The 19,138-nt window shown below is 38.5% G+C and overlaps 1 protein-coding gene across 6 annotated transcripts in view; it reads right to left on the bottom strand.

Moving 5' to 3' along the window:
* The window catches only part of Bap170 (Brahma associated protein 170kD), a 56,097-nt gene extending 37,423 nt beyond the window's left edge, over positions 1–18,674 (bottom strand). For all 6 annotated transcript variants that reach the window (XM_089644395.1, XM_089644398.1, XM_089644400.1 and 3 more), the window contains exons 1-11: positions 18,516–18,674; positions 17,341–17,434; positions 14,535–14,814; positions 13,925–14,143; positions 9,426–9,655; positions 8,296–8,486; positions 6,397–6,652; positions 5,387–5,551; positions 3,820–3,947; positions 2,544–2,832; positions 742–905 (exon numbers count right to left, since the gene is read on the bottom strand). In XM_089644395.1, the coding sequence (XP_089500521.1) occupies positions 742–905; positions 2,544–2,832; positions 3,820–3,947; positions 5,387–5,551; positions 6,397–6,652; positions 8,296–8,486; positions 9,426–9,655; positions 13,925–14,143; positions 14,535–14,814; positions 17,341–17,434; positions 18,516–18,610 (2,111 nt within the window). In that variant the 5' untranslated portion in view covers positions 18,611–18,674. The remainder of the gene's footprint in view (positions 1–741; positions 906–2,543; positions 2,833–3,819; positions 3,948–5,386; positions 5,552–6,396; positions 6,653–8,295; positions 8,487–9,425; positions 9,656–13,924; positions 14,144–14,534; positions 14,815–17,340; positions 17,435–18,515) is intronic.
* Between the last annotated feature and the right edge of the window lie 464 nt (positions 18,675–19,138).

Raw genomic sequence — 19,138 nt, 5'->3', positions numbered from 1 at the left:
AAATATACGTATTCCATTTACGAAAGTGATTTGATTAATTATTTTTAAACATTTCGAACATCATTCCATCTGACACAGCAATTGCATGCGATAATGGGCTCTACGGTTCACCATTCGAGTTCGATTCCAAGGGCACGACTTGTCGATTGTTTTTTTGATCAGTAACAGTAGTCCTTAGCCATTAAACATTAAATCATAAATAACTAACCAAATGACCTTTTCCCAAATCTGCTTAAAACTTACATTTTGTAAACTTACTCAAACAAAAAAGTGACCGAATGAAACAAACAGAAACACATGCTCCAGTTGCTAGAGTACACAGAGGACTAACCGAAATACAGTAAAACAATAATAATGAACCCTGGTGACTAGTTAAATTGTCAGCAAGAGCAAGCTATAGTAAGTGCGAAATAGTGCGTAAGTGTAAGATAACCCAACCTATCGAAGTAGACTCAGAAAGAGGTTGGATGTACATCATAGATGAAAAATCTTTCTTCTCAAATGTCTTGTATGAAAACGAAAAGACAGAAGCTACGATTATAGTAGTTGTGGGATAATCTAGGGGGCAGATTACTGAGAGTGTATTGCCTATTAAAGACTTCTTATCGTGTCGATGTTGGCTTTCATGCTAGGGCCCCAGGAATGATCGTGTACCTAAGCATTCAACATTTATTAAAAAGCGTTATTGGACTAAATTAGGTAAATGTCGAGATGTCCATTATAAGGTATTTAATTAATCACCTGACACATCTGGGGAAGTGCAGAGGGGAGATAACCCCCTTGCGGCCGACCTTCTGACAGCAGGACATGTACTGCTTGTACAGTTCGGCCGAGTCGAGGCGCACGTTGGCAGGGCATGGCTCCCAGGTCGTGCGCAGCCAGGCCAGGGCAAACTGTTCATTCTCCTGGAATAACATATAAGCAAATTGACTGGATTATATTCAAATAACTGGCAGTCCACACGGAGTGAGACACGCCACTGCCAGAGGAAGGATCAAAGTATTGATTGATGTAGAAATGAGATCTCTGAGGTGTGGATCCAGAAAGAACGGAGACATTGCACGCTGAAGCAAATTAAATACTTGTGTTGGCCAAGTCATGTTTCAGAATAGTATACATGTATGAATGTAATATAATGTAAATGAATAACTTGCGTGCCAAGACAGGAGTTAAAATTAATAATAATATTTGGATGGTTTGTATAGTGCCGTTTTTGTGCAAAATCACCTTAAGGGCGCTGTAAAAATATATAATAGATTTCTACAATGATCTATATTATTAATAACTATATATGGAGATGATATACAGTACCATACTTACCTGGTAGGTCACTTGAGATTAAGTGCGCCCTACTGTCGAATTTGGCAGCCATCTCTGGTCCAGAGCCCCTAAATACCTGAAAAAAACCCTTGACTCTGTGCAAAAACGGGCGGTCCGTTTGATAGATTCCCCAATCTTAACAAACGGACTGCAATCTTTAGAGCACAGGCGTCAGGTAGGTATGCTGTCCTTGTTCTATCGGTATTACAATGGAAGATGCTCTGAGGAACTAGCGTCATTGATCCCTTCGGCACCGGTGCGTAGTCGGGATACACGCCAAACGCGCGCCCAACATTTGTACACGGTTGACATTTGTCACATGAGAACGGGTCGCTTCTACGATTCGTTCTTAAGTTCAACAGCTCGGCTGTGGAACGAACTGCCGGCATCTGTGTTTCCTCCCTCCTACAACATGGGACTCTTCAAGACCCATGTTCACTCCTTCATCTCCACAAAAAGACCCTCCACACAGCATCCCCAAAGATGACATAGGCCCTGAGGGAAATTATTTTCTTCAGGGCCTCCTGTGTGGAGTTAATATAAAAATAAAAAAAAAAACACTTAATTAACATTAACTAATTGTTTATTAGCCAAATTTAGGTACAGGATTCAGGACATAATTGGATATAATTGGACTTTCTCTGTGTGGTAGTCTATCCTCTTTGTCTACCCCTCTGGGTAAACGGCAAAATGAAACCGTGGAAAAGCTAATTGAGAAATTTATTTACACACTCGTTAGTATTCATATCTTTTCAATTCAATCATTTTATTAATTTAAAAACATTTTAAATACAATTTTGGATAATTTTGGTAGATAATATTGCTTAGTTTAAGTACATAAGAAGAAAAAACCTATAAAACAGATTTTATACGAGCAGCAACAAAGCTTGCCGTTTAAATTATGCTTATTGATATTGTGATTCTACGCACGACCACTGGCAAGTTAGTTTTGCAGACCGGTAGATAAAACAGTCTATGCCGTTGGTGACAGAGATAACCATCAGGAACATTGAAATGAATGCTCTCCATGATAGTAGAGTTTTAGAACCTTCCACAAATCAGTCTAAAGAAATGTGAAGTAATGTGCACATCCCTTCTGATTTGTAGATAGTTCTTTCCGAGCATACCCAAGAGATAGTCGGTAGAATAGAGCCATGGGTAGAAGCAATACTGCCTCAGGTAGAGAAATCATGTAGTGACAAGTGTAACAGACAGACACCAACCTGTATGGCCTGCTGATGCGCGTGCTGCTGCTGGACAGTCAGCTTGCCCGTGTGCGAAGGAGGCAGCGACTCCTTGGTGACAAGCAGGCTGGTGGAGTCGGGCACCTGGTGGGGCTGCGGAGCTGGTGCTTGCGGCTGCTGTGCCACTGGCGGCTGCACCACTGGCTGCTGCGCCACTGGCTGCTGTGCCACTGGCTGCGGGACTGCTGGCGACTGCGACTGCTGGCTCACCGTCTGCAGTTGCTGGACGGACGGAAGAGGCGGCTGTGGGGCTGGCTGGGTCGGAGTCCTAAAATTAAATTAAAGATTTAAATTATTGGATAGTTCAGGACGAAACAGAACATTGAAGAAAAGTGAAACAAAAAAATAAAAATCTAATTTATCAGCATGTTTTATTTTGACACTGTTCTGTTTTAGCGTTTTTATCGTGGCTCAAGGAAGACAGGACAAAAGTCAGAATAATAGAAGAGTATTGCGTTAGTATCGAAGGCCCCAGTTGGCGAGGGATAAGGCTCACAACTAGCAACTGTGCCAAAGTAAATTTTATTTGATTAATTTGTGTTATTTCGCAATTTACTCAATTAAAATAATACATTGTATACTTGCGGCACGTTCCAAAGTGGAAGATACTCTCAGTGTCGCCCTGGTGTAAGATCCTTCAGCCAATTCAGGATTGAAACATTGCTTGAAATGGCTTTAGCTATGTTTGGATGACCCGATTCAAATAGCCAGGTACTTTGACAGATTCCTCTTTCCCGTCTCATACCCAAATTGGGGATGTCATAGTCCCACTGGCTCCAGACAGACAGACAGACTCTTGAGCGGTATTAATATTTAAAAAATGTGGTTCGTTTATGAACTTGAAGCAAGGAGTGTGCCAAGACAGAGTTGTGTGGCGTTTAATCCTCTCTGCCTACCCCTGCGGCTGGTGTGATGGTGAGTTAGTTAGTTAGTTACTATTTTTAACACACTCTGGTCCTTTTCAAGTGGTTGCCTCAATGCTGAGGACCCGTTCTCATGTGACAAATGTCAACTGTAATACAGAAGCGGAGCGCGTTTGGTGTTTCCTGGATATGCACCAGTGTTGAAGGGATTAATGGCACTAGTTCCTCGGAGGGTTTTCCCATGATATACCTGTAGAACAGTATTTCCACTTGACGTCTATACTCTAAAGAATGCTATCGGTTTGCTAAGATAGGGGAATCTAGAATCTATCACCCTGTTTTTTCCATGCCATAACCAATTATGAACATTAATGAAATGAATGCCTACATACTGTGGGACGGCAACGGTTTGTGTGGGCGGGGGAGGGGGGCTGGCAGGGCGGACGGGGGGCACATTTCCCCCGGGAACCGTCTCTACCACCCGCATCAATATGCACGCCTTCGGGCCGTAGCTCTGCGCCTGAAAAAAAACCATCAGATACGTCATGAATAAACTAATCAACAAAATTAATCATAAACGAGCCATTTTAACAGTTATTGTATTTCTTCATATCGCTATTCCAAAAAGACCCTTCACACAGCATCCCCACAGAAAAAATAGGCCCTGTGCACAGATAATAATCATTCACAGTAGAACCCCGTTAGTTCGAACCCCGATAATACGAAAAAACGCATAATTCGAAATTATCGCTAAAAAAATATCCGTAGAATTTTTTTTTTACAAAAAAGGTTTTTTAATTCGAAATTTGAATATTATTTTTTTCCGCGAACGAAAATTTGTTTTTTATAAATAGAAAGAATTCGATTTTTTGCAAAAAATAAATAAACAATATTTCGTACATCCGAATATGAAAGACGGCTTTGGTAAAACGCTAGAAAATGTATTTTTACGTTGCTATACATCGTCCTGATTAGTATTATTATTTTGCAAATCTGAATCGATATACACTGGGATGTTATATTTTTTCTAATTTCCGAGTTTGAGGGTCCTAGAAAATTCCTTTTATGCAGAAATATGTTGTATTTTTACAAATTTACACGAAATATCTGAATTTAAAGGGTCGGCTGCGAAATATCGATTTATGTATAAATATATCATATTTTTACAAATTTATTTTGCATGTCTGAATTTAAAGGGCCAGCCGAAAATTCCTTTATGCGGAAATATATCATATTTTTACGAATATACATCAAAAAAATGAGTTTAAAGGGTCGGCCGCCATGGAAATTATGCAGAATTAAATTGTATTTTTATGAATTTACTTCGAATAACTGAACTTTAACTGCAACGGAAATCGGCCGCAAAATTCTAATTTACGCAAAATTATATTGTATTTTTACAAAATTTGCTTAGAATATCTGAAAAGCCGGCGTGAAATTTCAATTCCCGCGGAAATATATCGTATTTTTACGAATTTACTTCGGATATCTGAATTTAAAAGGCCGGCCAAAAGATTTTTTGGCTTTTGACTTGGCTGAGACAATTCGATTTATGCGGAAATATATCATTTTAACGAATTTACATCATATATCTGAATTTAAAGGTTCATCCGCGATTGAAATTATGCAGAAATATATCATATTTTTATGAATTTACTTTGAATAACTGAACTTGAAGGACCAACCGCGGCAGTAATCGGCTTCGAAAATTCGATTTACACGGGAATAATTCATATTATTACGAATTTACTACAAAACTACTAACCGTATTTTAAGGGGCGGTCGAAGAACTCGATGTTCGGCGTCTTTTTCATCAATTTTTAAAAAAAATTTGTTATTTTGAAATTTCAGTTTTGATGTCCCGTGGATTTCGAATTAACGGAGTTCTACTGTATCATAATGGAGCAGAATATAATATATAGATTGATGCATGTTATATGTACATAGTTCAGTTCTTACCTCCACAGTGATCAGAGAGACGAGCGTGTCTACCAGGCCGTGCACCTTGACAATGAAGTCGCAGGACTTCTCTCCCAGCGTGGTGAGGGCATACACGCACTCCAAGGTCACCACCAGCAGCATGATGTCGTGTAGAGTCATGTTGGAGCAGACCTGCTCATACACCTGAGAGAAAAAGACATTTGAAGACATGGCACGGAAAGACCAAGGTGGTACAGAAAGAACGCTGAGATACGTCAGACAGGGAGATGGTACATGATGACCGGGCTCCCGCCAGGCGTTGTGGGTTCAATTTTTCTACTAACCAAGTCCTCCATCATTTGACAAGCAAGATTTTTCGCTTATGATGATGGTATTAGGAATTCAAATACTGACAGGTTATTGACTGAACAAAGTCCTGATTTAAGTCGATTGTTTTGCATTTTGTCTTGTTTATATGTTCCCTTTTTCATTTTGAAAAATCTGTTGATTTTTTTTAAACGCACTTATTATTCAAGCGAGCCTTACTTAGGACGGGTTGTTTCGGAGAATTTGAACAATTCATCAAATTTCAAGGTTCATTTTCGGGTTCTGTGAAAGACTTATTCAAGTTCTGTTTTTATATCATTGTAGGCTAGTGGCTTGAAAAAACTGAAATAAATACAGAACTTGAAAAAATCTTTCACAGAACTTGAAAATGAACATTGAAATTTGATGAATTGTTCAGATTCTCCGAAACAACCCGTCCTTAGACTAGGTGGCTAAATTATGGTGGCATTATGGTACCTACATGCCTGAGAAAAGTTTAAAATAAGGATCGTCATTGTTTTTTTTGCACAAATTGCATAACAATTCCTTATTTAAAATTAAAAAACGCATTTAAAAATATATATGTTCATAATTAAGTAGGTAGGTATTTATGTACTTACTTACAAATCTAATTATTTCAGAGGAAATTTTGATCTTGATTCATTAAATAAGAGAAAATTAGAAACTTTTTAGGACGTGATATCTACATAAAATAAAAATACCTTCTGCTCCAAACACCTCAACAACACATCCTCGTTGGCCTCATTCTGTGCCAGTTTATTCAGCACCTCCAGAGCGGACAGAATGCGAGCCCTGTCGTCCGACTGCAGCGCCGCCGTCAGCGTGGCCAGCACGTGGCGAGACAGTAGACACGTGGCGGGGTCGCGCACTGTCAACTCGCTCGCCACGTTGCCCAGAGCATCGAGCGCCATCTGCCGTGTCGGGGAGACGGAGCAATTCATGCAGAGTAGGATGAATCTGGAAATAAATAATTGTTATAATCATAGTTTGCCGCTTCTTCCTGTCAGTAGCAGTTTACTGTGTGACTGACTCTCTATTGCTTGACCTTGTTGTGGACGCAACTACTCAAGTGCCAGGCTTTACTGTCCTTCAGAATATGTGGCCATTACTAAACTGCATCTGGTGCAATCACAGTCGCTGTGCTTATATGACGGACAAATAGAGAAGAATGTTTCCATCACCCGGAGGAACATCAGTGCTGAATCAAGTGCAGTTGACTAAATTTTTAAATAACCTCAGCATCTCACTTCCCATCACACCGAGAAGTATTGCTGGGGTCTTTAGGTAAAGCACCATAATATCACATTTCTTTTCATATTAGTTAGTGAATATTGTGTGGCGTATATGTATTTTAAGATGCACTAAATGTTTAGTGCTTGCTGAAATGCACAATAGATGGCATTGCAGTCTCTGTTTTGGATGAAGAAAAACTTTAACCCGTTGAATGTCGGAGCAGGAAAGTCAAAACATCCCCAAAATTACTTTGATGAGTTTTGACAAATATCTGAATATGTAAACAACGCTTTGTGTATTTTTGTGATGTTTTCTGTATACTAGATAATTTCAAATATATTTCATGTTTATGTCGCAAGACATTTCCCCAGAAGAGACAACTAAAAACTGTCAAAGAGATATATAGAAAATGGGGCTATTTACAAACTCCAAATCATTATTTTATTGAATGTTTTGTTAGGGTGTGAGGAGGGTTTTTTTTAAACCTTTTGACTGCATTAATTAGATTAATTTCTCAATACCCCACCAAGAGGAACAGATTTGGGAATACCTAAATAATTGGGGTATATTGTGAGGCTGAACAGATTGGGAGAGTAAGGTATGGGGAAGAGAAAGGTGGGAAGTACTTGGCTATTCTGATCTGGTACCAATTGGAGTACATATATTGTGAGGCTGGATTGGGAGAGGAAGGTATGGTGAAGAGAAAGGTGGGAAGTACTTGGCTATTCTGATCTGGTACCAATTGGAGTATATTGTGAGGATGGATTGGGAGAGGAAGGTATGGTGAAGAGAAAGGTGGGAAGTACTTGGCTATTCTGATCAGGTACCAATTGGAGTATACTGTGAGGCTGAAGGGATTGGGAGAGGAAGGTATAGGGAAGAGAAAGGTGGGAAGTACTTGGCTATTCTGATCAGGTACCAATTGGAGTATACTGTGAGGCTGAAGGGATTGGGAGAGGAAGGTATAGGGAAGAGAAAGGTGGGAAGTACTTGGCTATTCTGATCAGGTACCAATTGGAGTACATTGTGAGGCTGAAGGGATTGGGAGAGGAAGGTATAGGGAAGAGAAAGGTGGGAAGTACTTGGCTATTCTGATCAGGTACCAATTGGAGTATACTGTGAGGCTGAAGGGATTGGGAGAGGAAGGTATGGGGAAGAGAAAGGTGGGAAGTACTTGGCTATTCTGATCAGGTACCAATTGGAGTATACTGTGAGGCTGAAGGGATTGGGAGAGGAAGGTATGGGGAAGAGAAAGGTGGGAAGTACTTGGCTATTCCGATCTGGTACCAAACAATGTCAAAGGCATTTCAAGTGAGGTTATGAGATTATGGAATGTAATAATAATAATAATGTAATGGATGGATTACCTCAGGAATGTCTGATGCTTGGCCAGCAGTGCCAGATTGTCCTCGTGGAAGGATAGGTTGCGCATGATGGTGGCCACCTGAGATATCCTCCGAGAGATAAGGTCCCTGGCTCCGCCGTTGCACCGGTTTGCCAGGATGCCCTCATCGTCCCCCAGCATGGAGGCTGATAGTTCATCCAGTATGGGGAGATCCTGAAATTTACGGAGTGGGTACTTATTTGAAATGGGTAATTTTAATCTAACAAAATTTTCAGCATTAAAAAAAAAATTGTGCAAAAACAAGCTAATGGGACTACGGCATCCCCGATAAGCTTGTCTCCTAATTTTATTTTTATTTTGATTAAAACGTAATATTTAAAGAGTTAACGACAGAAAACTTAGTTTTCTAAAATCTCCAAAAATTATGAAGTTAAAATGAGCTTTCAAAATAAAGTCTAAGGACGGGTTGTTTCAGAGAATTTGAACAATTCATCAAATTTCAACGTTCATTTTCAAGTTCTGTGAAAGATTTTTTCAAGTTCTGTTTTTATTTCAGTTTTGTCAAGCAACTAGCCTACAATGATATAATAACAGAACTTGAATAAGTCTTTCACAGAACCCGAAAATGAACATTGAAATTTGATTAATTGTTCAAATTCTCCGAAACAACCCGTCCTAAGTGATAGAAATAGATTTAACTAAGTTGTTAAGCGACCTTGAGGTGATTTTCTCATGAAAACGGTGCTATACAAATAATCCAATCATTATTATTATTAAACTTGTTCACACGAGACACCATTCACTACAATTCATAGTTGGAATGCCACAAATATTAAAATGTTTACAGAACTTAATTAGCCACATTGTACAATAAAATCGTATCTGAAAAGGGTTCATAAAAAGGAGATTTTGCACTTTAAATCAGTTTCTATAGGCCTGCTCGTGACCGGATAAATCATCAAAATGATAATTCATCATATCTTTAAAAATTTATATAAAGTCATGGAAAGTGATGAAACAAAAACTTTTTTAACTGGGTTAAGTAGGTTAGGTTGGGTTAAAATTTTTTTTTTCATCGTTTTTAATGACGTTATATCACTTTTTAAAGGTGTGTTGAATTGTCACTGTCTTGAGTTATCATGGAACTCTTACCTTATCATCAGGCAGAAGCAGAGTGCCGTCCGCATCCTCGGCGGCCAGCAGACAGGAGTTGAGGCTCAGCTGCGACACGATGGCCTGCATGGCCAGCCCCTGAATGGGGAAGCGCCGCTCGTCCAGCAGCTCCAGGGTGCCGCTCGGTCGCACCCGCTCCGCCCAGAACCAGTCGGCGCTGATGTGGCGGGCCTCCTTGTACGATCGGCCTATGACCTCGCGGAGACTTGCTGCAATGGAAATATTATTGCTTTAAATCTTCCATTATCTTATCTTCGTAATCGTCGACTCGTTCAAGATACCACACGGCAGAACATATGTTATAGCAAAGCATAGCATGACAAGAGGAATGTCGCTATTGTCTACTATATGAAATATCTAAATTAGAGGATATATTTAATTACGCTTTAAATTACCTTACAACTTACATTGTTGTTTTTCGTGTAAGGTATTTATTCAGGTTTGTGAAGTAATAATAAAACCACTTTATAATTCGTATAAATATATTTTTTTGATCCGAAATTGGAGTTTTTTTGTTGTTGATAAAGTTAGTTTCTGGGGTCTTACAATATAATATGAATAAATATATTTGAATAATAAGACACATTATCTGGATAACAGAAAATAATTGCAAAAATAATTTTTTGACAAATTTTTTACACCGACGTCGGGCAAACAAGCTGTCACCAGCTGCCACAAACACATCGCTCTAGGCACTTTTTGTGAAGAAAATGCCTTCATGTGCTTTTGAGATGTGCACAAATCATTCGCGGGCAAAAACTCTGATGGGAGTTTCATATCATTCGTAATACTCAAAAATCACTTATTATTTCAATAAATACAATTATTAACAAGGTTTTTACCTACCCGAAAATGATGAATGTTGAATGAAATAAAGTGAGACAGCGAACGCAGAAACGCTTAAGGGCATAAAGGACAACAAATCGTATTCTTTAGCCGTGACAGTAAGTCGTATTCTACTCGATCGTTTGTTTATAGGGGAAAAGAGGCTTAACTAATTACACAAATAATTTAATTTTCCGTAAATTGTAAACAGTAAGAAAGCATGTCATGCAATATTGTTTGATTATCATACAGTCGATAAAAAATGCAAAATCGTTACTTACCTAGCAGTGGCGAGAGTATATTAAAAGTAGGTACTTAACACAAACTTTCTTTTACAAAGGTTTCCTATGAATTACGCAGATCTAAGTGGGTAGCTATTGTTCAAAGGCAAAGACAAGAATATGACTGGACACCAACCAAATATAGTCACTTGTGCTCAGTACACTTCAATCCAGAAGCTGTGCATACTACTAGCAAAGGATTGAGAAAACTCAAAGAGCCAGTACCCTTTCTCAAGGTTTTTTTTTTATTTTTTTATTTTTATTTTTTTTTTTTATTGTACGACAGACAGGTAAGTCCAATTATGGTACAATTTTATTAAAACTAACAATACACGTACATATTTTTTTTAAAACATGGTATAGTTATATTAAACACATCTATATCTGCTGGTAGGGCATTTAGCAAGGCCATACCTCTTGTCATGCTATGTTGGGCAATGACATCTGTCCGACCCTGCGGTATACAGAATAGGTCGTGGCCACGATTTCGACAGTATTTATCAGGAATGAATAAGCCACAGCATGACAGGAGATATGGGCAATCGATAAGGTTTTTAGGAACTTTAATTCAAATACCATGAGTCCGGCATTACGCCTAGTCTCCAGGCTTTGGTAATTTGTCTCCTTTAGCAGTTCCACGTGATGCATGAATTTCGTATATATTCCGTATAATCGCATGTAAACATACCTTAAGAATTTTTTTGAATTTGTTCAATCATATTTATGTATTTAAGTTGATAAGGTATCCAGACAGTACTGGCGTACTCCAGCTTGCTTCTGACCACTCCGTTGAACATGGCGGTCATTGCTTCCATGTTATTGAATTGTTTGCAAGTTCTAATTACAAAACCAAGAGTTTTGGAGCAAGCCGAGGTAAGCTGGACTATGTGGTTTGAAAATGTCAGCTTGGGATCAAAGATCACCCCAAGGTCCTTGATGATGTTTACGCGTGTAAGTATTTCACCATTCATTCTATACTGGCTGAATAGCGGATTTTGTGAACGACTATAAGTCATAACAACGCATTTTTTAATATTGAAGTTAAGTTTATTTTCTACCGACCATATCATGATTGAATCGAGGTCGGCCTGCAGTTTCGAATAATCATAATCTGATTCGATTTCCTTCATCAGTTTCATGTCATCCGCGAATAGTAGACATAAGCTGTGACGTATGCAATCCTGAATGTCATCTATCAGAATAAGGAATAACATGGGACCGAGATTCGATCCTTGAGGAATTCCTGACAGAGCTGCGAACTTATGGGAGTCGTATCCATTTATATTTACATACTGACTTCTATCTTTTAAATATGACGCAAAAAATGTCAGTAAGGGTTGATTAAAACCTATTTTATGCATCTTTTTTATTAGAATATCGTGATCTACTCGGTCAAATGCCTTTGCGAAGTCCGTGTAGATTACGTCCGTCTGATGCCTACAGTCTAGGCCTTGTGCTACCCGTCGAGAGAAAGAGAGTAAGTTGGTTACCGTTGATTTCTTCGGTAAGAAGCCATGTTGATTACCTCTTAAGAAAGGCGTGATTTGTGGACTGATTTTATCACAGATAATCATTTCAAAAACTTTTGGAATTGTTGACAGTACTGCAACTGGTCTATAATTTCTGACGTCAGTCTTTTCATCAGCTTTGTGAATGGGGCTGACCCTCGTTAGTTTCCAACACTGTGGAAATGTGGAAGACATGATGCAGAGATTAAATATGTACGCAAGGGGTACACAGATATTTGGAGAGATTTTTATAATTATTGAAGGAGGAATACTGTCCGGACCAGTAGCCTTATCAGGTCGGAGATTCCGGATACAAGTTTCTATTTCCTGGATGTTGGTCAATCCGAGTGAGATATCTCCAACGTTCCAGGGTGATGCTGTTGGGAAATTGGTTTCAAGTTTCGGTTTTACTTGACTATAGACGGAATGAAAATAGTCAGCAAACTTATTTACAATTGTGTCGGGGTTAGTAAAAGTTACGCCTTCCTCAATCAAGCATGTTGGTGAGGTTGGGTTAACTTTTCGCGACCTAATATAGTTCTAGAAAAACTTTATGTCGTCTTTGATCCCATTCTGAACATTTTTCATATATTGTTTTTTAGCAAAATTGATTTCAGATTTTAGCTCGGATCTACTCGCTGAAAATATCAGATAATCGGATTGCTTTTTGTGCAATAGATATCTTTTTCGGAGCGATTCCTTTCTTTTCAATTTATCTATAATGCTCTTATTGAACCTTATCGGATATACATCGTTTGTGATGTTGGGTTTGTTATTGGGTATACATAATTCAAAAATACTAAACTGTTTAAATATTTCATTGCTTCGTCTACAGATTTTATGGTGTACAAAAATGTCCAATCAAAATGTGAAAGAATATTATTGCACAGTTCTATGTTTGCTCGCTTATAATTAAATTTGTGGAAATTATAATCGTGGAGCGAAGGCGGGGGCCCGCGGGGGGCGCGGCGAGTTATTTAATTGTTACACCTACCTTTTGTATATTGCTGGCGGATCTACTTGGGATCAAATAGAGCAGCATGTCAATTTATTAGTGTTTTTGGTTTTGATATGTACTTGTCCAAAATCAAGATCTTATCTTGATCTTGTCCAATATCTTGACGGCCTACGACTTTGCATCTTGTTTGCCTACTAGTGGATTACTTATGCCAGTGGTCTCCAACCTTTTTGTCGCCGCGGACCGGTCAACGTCTGAAAATTTTACCGCAGCCCGCTGAGGGTGGTTTAATTAATTTTAATTTAATTTTTTTAATTTTTATAAAGAAAGACAAACATTCCCGGGTTACGAATATAACCCAACAATGTTTGAAAATCTCCTACTACCACCACAGAAAGCCGAAAATGTTGCTTGTGTTGTGATGGAGGACTTAGCCAGCCGAGGAATCGAACACGCGACGCTCGGGTGAGACCCAAGCGCTATGCCCACTCAACCACTGACCGGTCAATATTAATTAAATGTTAATAGTCTAGAGCATTTTTAATTTTTTTTATTGAATTGTGTTCAACGGTATTGTGTCGGTGGTTACTTAGCGTAAAGATGTTTTCAACAGAATAAGTTTTTTTTTTCAGCCCGGCACCATTTGGTTCACGGACCGGTACCGGTCCGCGAACCGGGGGTTGGGGACCACTGGCTTATACAATATCCTGATCTTATACAATATCCTGATCTTATACAATATCCTGATCTTATCCAATATCCAGATCTTATCCAATATCCTGATCATATCCAATATCCTGATCATATCCAATATCTTGATCTTATCCAATATTTTGATCTTATCCACTATCTTGATCTTAATTAATGCAAAATATCAAAGGACACTAATAAAAAAGCAATACTAACTATGATTATAGACGGCAGCGTGGCCGAGTAGGAAGTCTACGACGTGCGGGGTGGTGTGTATGGGCAGTTTGTTATTCATGTCGGCGGCCAGGATGGTGCACACATTCAGGGCAAAGTCCTGCTCGTTGGGCAGGGGGCTGAGCAGGGAGAGAGCGAGACGCTCGATACTGCCTCCGAAGCGCTGCAGGGTGGGGAGGCCCATGCTCTCTCTGATGTGATCTGGAAAAAGAACAACAAACTCATTTTATACTGGCAGGACATGGCAAGACAGTACCTACCATATGAAGAATCTATATAAATAAAAATGTTTAATGTTCGTTTGTTCAAAATCTTAAATCTTCGAAAGTTCTTCATCGATTGCTTTGAAATTTTGAAACAATGTTGCATTCGAATACGCTGAACATAAATGTTTTTTTTTTTTAAAAACAGCGCCATCTGTTGGACGTAAAAGCAACACGGGCTATTGTTGCTCTGCATCTTCACAGACAGACTGAGCCATGGTAACCGATGGTGGGGTATAGCGAGTCACAAATAATTTTTTCTTGCAATTCCAGTGCTTCATACGGTGTGGGGGCACGATTCTTCAACACTGCTAATGCAGATAACTCACCAGGTACATTGTGTTGATTGTGATTATAACTGTGTGCCACCGTGTTTCTGGGCTTCGGGGTGCCCCAGGCGGCCCTCCGCGGCCGGTCGTCGTCCCCCTCATCCCCGCCCCCGTCGTCACCTCCCGCCGCACCGCCCCCGGTCCCGCCAGTGCCACGTGCCCGTTCCCAGCGCTCCAGGTGGCGCAGGTACAGCTGCCGGACCGCTACGCCCCCGTTCACACAGGACGGTGGCAGGCCCAACTGCTTGAGCATAGAGTCCCAAAGACCCTGGCTGTTGACCTGGAAATTGAGTAAACTTATATTGCTGGCCACGCTTAATACAAAGACTTTAATACAACTTAATTACTATATTATATTTAAAACTGGAGGAATTTAAAATTACAATTACGTGGAATGAAAATGTGCTTTGGTATGGGACGGCAGCCATATTGATGTTTGACAATAATTTGTCTATATTCTTTGGCATTTTGGTATACCTGATATTTTGTAATAATATAAAACAGGTTTTTTCATGGTTAAAAAATGCAATTTTTTTAAAAACTATTAATACAAACATACCAAAATGTCCACAAAAAACCAAATTTTCATTTACTGTAATTGTAACCTTAAATATAGTATTTTCCATTCCACCAGATGAAAATAGTTGGCTTTTATGATGCGCCCCTGAGGTGATATCTCAAGAAAGCGGCGCTATACAAATTGTCCAATAAATTAATTAATAATTATGTTGAATCATTGTGTTATTTCAAAAAAAATCTTCATATTTAAGCATGGCCAGCGATCCTAAAAGATTACCCTTTTGTAAAAATATTGAGTCCTTTTAACCGCATCAGTGACAAACATTATCCCCCATTTAGGCTGGCCGCATACATACGTTTTCCGTATTCGATATACGAATTCGTTTTCCGTATTCGGAATTCCGTGAGACTAGCGCAAACGTTCGTTTTTCTTCATTCGGAATGTATAAACGTCAGAACCAGTGTTGCCAACAAGGGCGATATATCGCCATTTAGGCTACTCAGAGCGAGAATCGGCGCCGAAAAAATCTAAAAAGCGACTGGTCGCCAATTAAGCTACTTCAAAAACATCAATTTTAAACATGTCCCGAAATTCTCTAGCCACCCTCCCCCCCCCCATGAAATTTATTTTTCTGGGGACAAATTTTATATTTTCTTGAAATTCTCTAGCCACCCTCCCCATGAATTTTTTTTATTTTCTGGGGACAAATTTATTACTATTAAAAAAACCACAAATATTGCCACTTTAGAGAAAAAATTGAAAGCAGAAACTTGGTGTACGATACTACAATCTAACGATGTCGAACAATGCTCAAATATGTTTTTTTTTGAAATTCTCTAGCCACCCCCCCCACGAAATTTTTTTATTTTCACGTAAAAACATCAATTTTAAACATGTCCCACCTAACAGCAAATTCGGCTACTTTACGCTATCTTATGTATGAGAAACGGCGATATTAGGTCAAGATCCGTTGGCAACACTGAATTACGAATGGAAATTTCCGTACGTTTGCGTCGGCACAAACAAACTGTATGCAATAGCTGCGTTCCACATGACGTCATTAGGTTTTTTCCATTCGTTTTCTCCGAACGCGCCGGCTGGCATTCGGAACGTGCGTAAGGAATTTGTTCCGTTCGGAACTAAAACGAACGTGTGCGGCAGTTAATGTATTTTCTACTGATTCCGTGCATTCGGATGTCCGAATACGGAAAACGAATTCGGAAATCGAATACGAAAAACGTATGTATGCGGCCAGCCTAAATTTTATTGAGGGGTAAATATTCAGGATTCCTGGCCACGCTTAGTACGATTTTTTTTTATTAAAATCTTTTATTCACCTTGATTACTATTAAAGGCAACTATCTGCATTTGGAAAATTTTTAATTCAAACTTTCTAATTTTTTATTATGTAAAATAAAAATTCACTTTCGTTGTATGGGATAACAACCATTTCCAATAATTTCTGTCAACAATATTTTCATATGTTGGTATTCCTGACACTACACGAGGGGCTAGAAGAAACGTTATTACCATTTAATTCGTGCATATTAGGTAGGAATTATTTTGGCAGAAATAAATTAAATTAAATTTGTGTATTTAGGCAAACTTTTAAAATAATTTTGTATGTAAAAAAATCTAACCTACCTTTACCTATACTAATCTAACCTAAACTTTTTGAGAAATATTTTTTTATTTGAAAAATATGCCTAAATACCTATATTTAATTTTATTTTATTTCCAGTACTTTCTAGTTTCTTCTAACCACTCATATGGTATCAGGAATACCAACATAAGAAAATGTCTTCAATAGAAATTATTTTAAATGGCTGTCATCCCATTTAACGAATGTAAATGTTCATTTTACATAATTAAAAATTAGAATGCTAAAATTTAAAATTTCCCAAATGCAGATAGTTTCTTTTTAGAGTAATTAAGGTGAATCAAAAGGTTTTATTAAAAAAAAATCGCATTAAGTGTGACCAGCCATCCCGAATAATTACCTATTGAGGTACTAGCTGACGTCTACCCGGCGTTGCTTGACTTTTCTCTACTTTCTATAAATATCTTATGCATGTATTATATATATAAATCTTCCGGAAGAAATTCTTTAAATTATAGTGAAAGCCCTATCAAAATCCGTTGCGTAGTTTATAAAAACTAAGCGCACAAACAGACAGCAGATAGTGACTCCAGTTTTGAACCAAAAAGTATAGATAATGAACAATTTTGAGTCAATATGAAATTGCGCAATATATCTACAAATAAAACAAAAACATTCCCACTTACCTTCATCCAGCCTCCATTGTGTGTGACCATCATGTACAGCAGGTAGAGGTCAACCTCCTTGCCATTGATGACTGGAAAATGTCGAATTGCCGTTCTGCAACGTGAAAAACATCATTTATTACTTTGGGTTATTTTTTTTAATTTGCGAGTATTTCCTAACCTTTAAACCTAACTTTGATTGAGAAAAATGTAACTTTAATGCATCTTTTACCATCTCCCACCACATAAATAGTTATCTCGGTAAATTTTGGATAGGGCCTGACACGCTTATTACGAATAATTTTTAGAAAAAAACTTTATATTCGCCTTAATTACTATAAAATAACACTTTTTGCATTTCGGGCGGCGGAAAATTATGCATTTTGATTTTCAATTGCATAAAACCAAAATTCACTTCGCGAATCGATGTGGCGACAACGCGACGCCATTAGGAACGCACTGTTATGTTGGTATCACTGATGCAAACAAGAGCTAAATACGACCGTTGCTATCTTCAATATGGTTTGTGATACAAAGGAAAGTGCCCCTTAATAACGCCTGCTCGCGTCAAGGCAAGAAAAACATCCCAGTTTTCAACTAGTTTACCGGCTACGCTAGGTTTGTGTAACATGGTTTGTGATACAAATCAATGTATCAGGGATACCAACATAACAGTGACGTACCTAATGGCAGCTGATTGCCGCTGCATCGATTCGCGAAGTGAATTTTGGTTAACGCAATTGAAAATTTAAATTCATAATTTTCCGCCGCCCGAAATGCAAAAAGTGTTCTTTTATAGTAATTAAGGCGAATATAAAGTTTTTTTCTAAAAAATATTCGTAATAAGCGTGTCAGGCCCTATCCAAAAATTACCGTTATCTCTTGTAGTAATTAAGTTGAAACCAAGTGATGTTTGTTTGCATATTAAGCGTGCAGCAGAATTCGACAAGATTAATATGGTTATAATCTGCTGGTAAAAGTCAACTAACAGACAATCTGAAATCATTAGTTCCACATTATTATTAGTGTAATTTTGCGTCAAAATAGCTACATCATTGGGCAAAAAAACTACGGCAATAGTTGTGCAGCAGTTTAAGCATCCGTATACGCAAACAGCGTTAGTGTTATTGTATTTTTCATCAGAAAAATCGTTGTTTATGTGCAGTAAGTGATCGAAACAAAACATTGCTACGCACCCTCTAACTTCGTGGAAAGTGCGTAATTCTTTGAGGAATACATCTTTATCTTTGAGATATGCTGCCGAGCTGGTTTTAACGTGGAACTTTGTCATATTTCTCAAATTGTTCTACTAAATAAAGTTCGTTCACGGCTTGACAACTTTTCTTGACAGACGCCGCATTCATAGACAAGATAATATACTTTGACGGCGGTTGCCGGAAACCATAGACAAACATTTTTATTTGTGAGTAAGTACTGAGTAATGAAAAATACAAATATATAATTTTTCAAATCAATGAGAAATATCGACACAAGAGTCTTGATTTGGCTTCAATTTCATTCTTACAACATCACATTCATGCTGTCTCCGGGGTCTTTTAGGTTCATACAACTTCCAAAGGTTCCTAAAATCCCCCCCCCCCCGTCCCACCAGGATAACAAAAATATTCTGATGAATCGGATCTCATTTCAGTTCTTTTTCGGGGATGTCTTCTAGATTAGGCCTTCATCCCACGGTCAATAAGGAATTGACAAAAACCGCATGCTGTAAGTAAGTGGTATACCAAGAGCCAGTGGCGTAGCTAGGTAACCAAGGGCCCTGGGGCAAATTAAAAAATGGGGCTCCACTGCTATGTAAACT

Source organism: Hesperophylax consimilis, chromosome 21, assembly GCF_061612785.1.
Source record: "Hesperophylax consimilis isolate HC1 chromosome 21, BYU_Hcon_1.0, whole genome shotgun sequence".
Taxonomy (NCBI): domain Eukaryota; kingdom Metazoa; phylum Arthropoda; class Insecta; order Trichoptera; family Limnephilidae; genus Hesperophylax; species Hesperophylax consimilis.
This window is presented reverse-complemented; position numbering and strand designations above follow the sequence as displayed.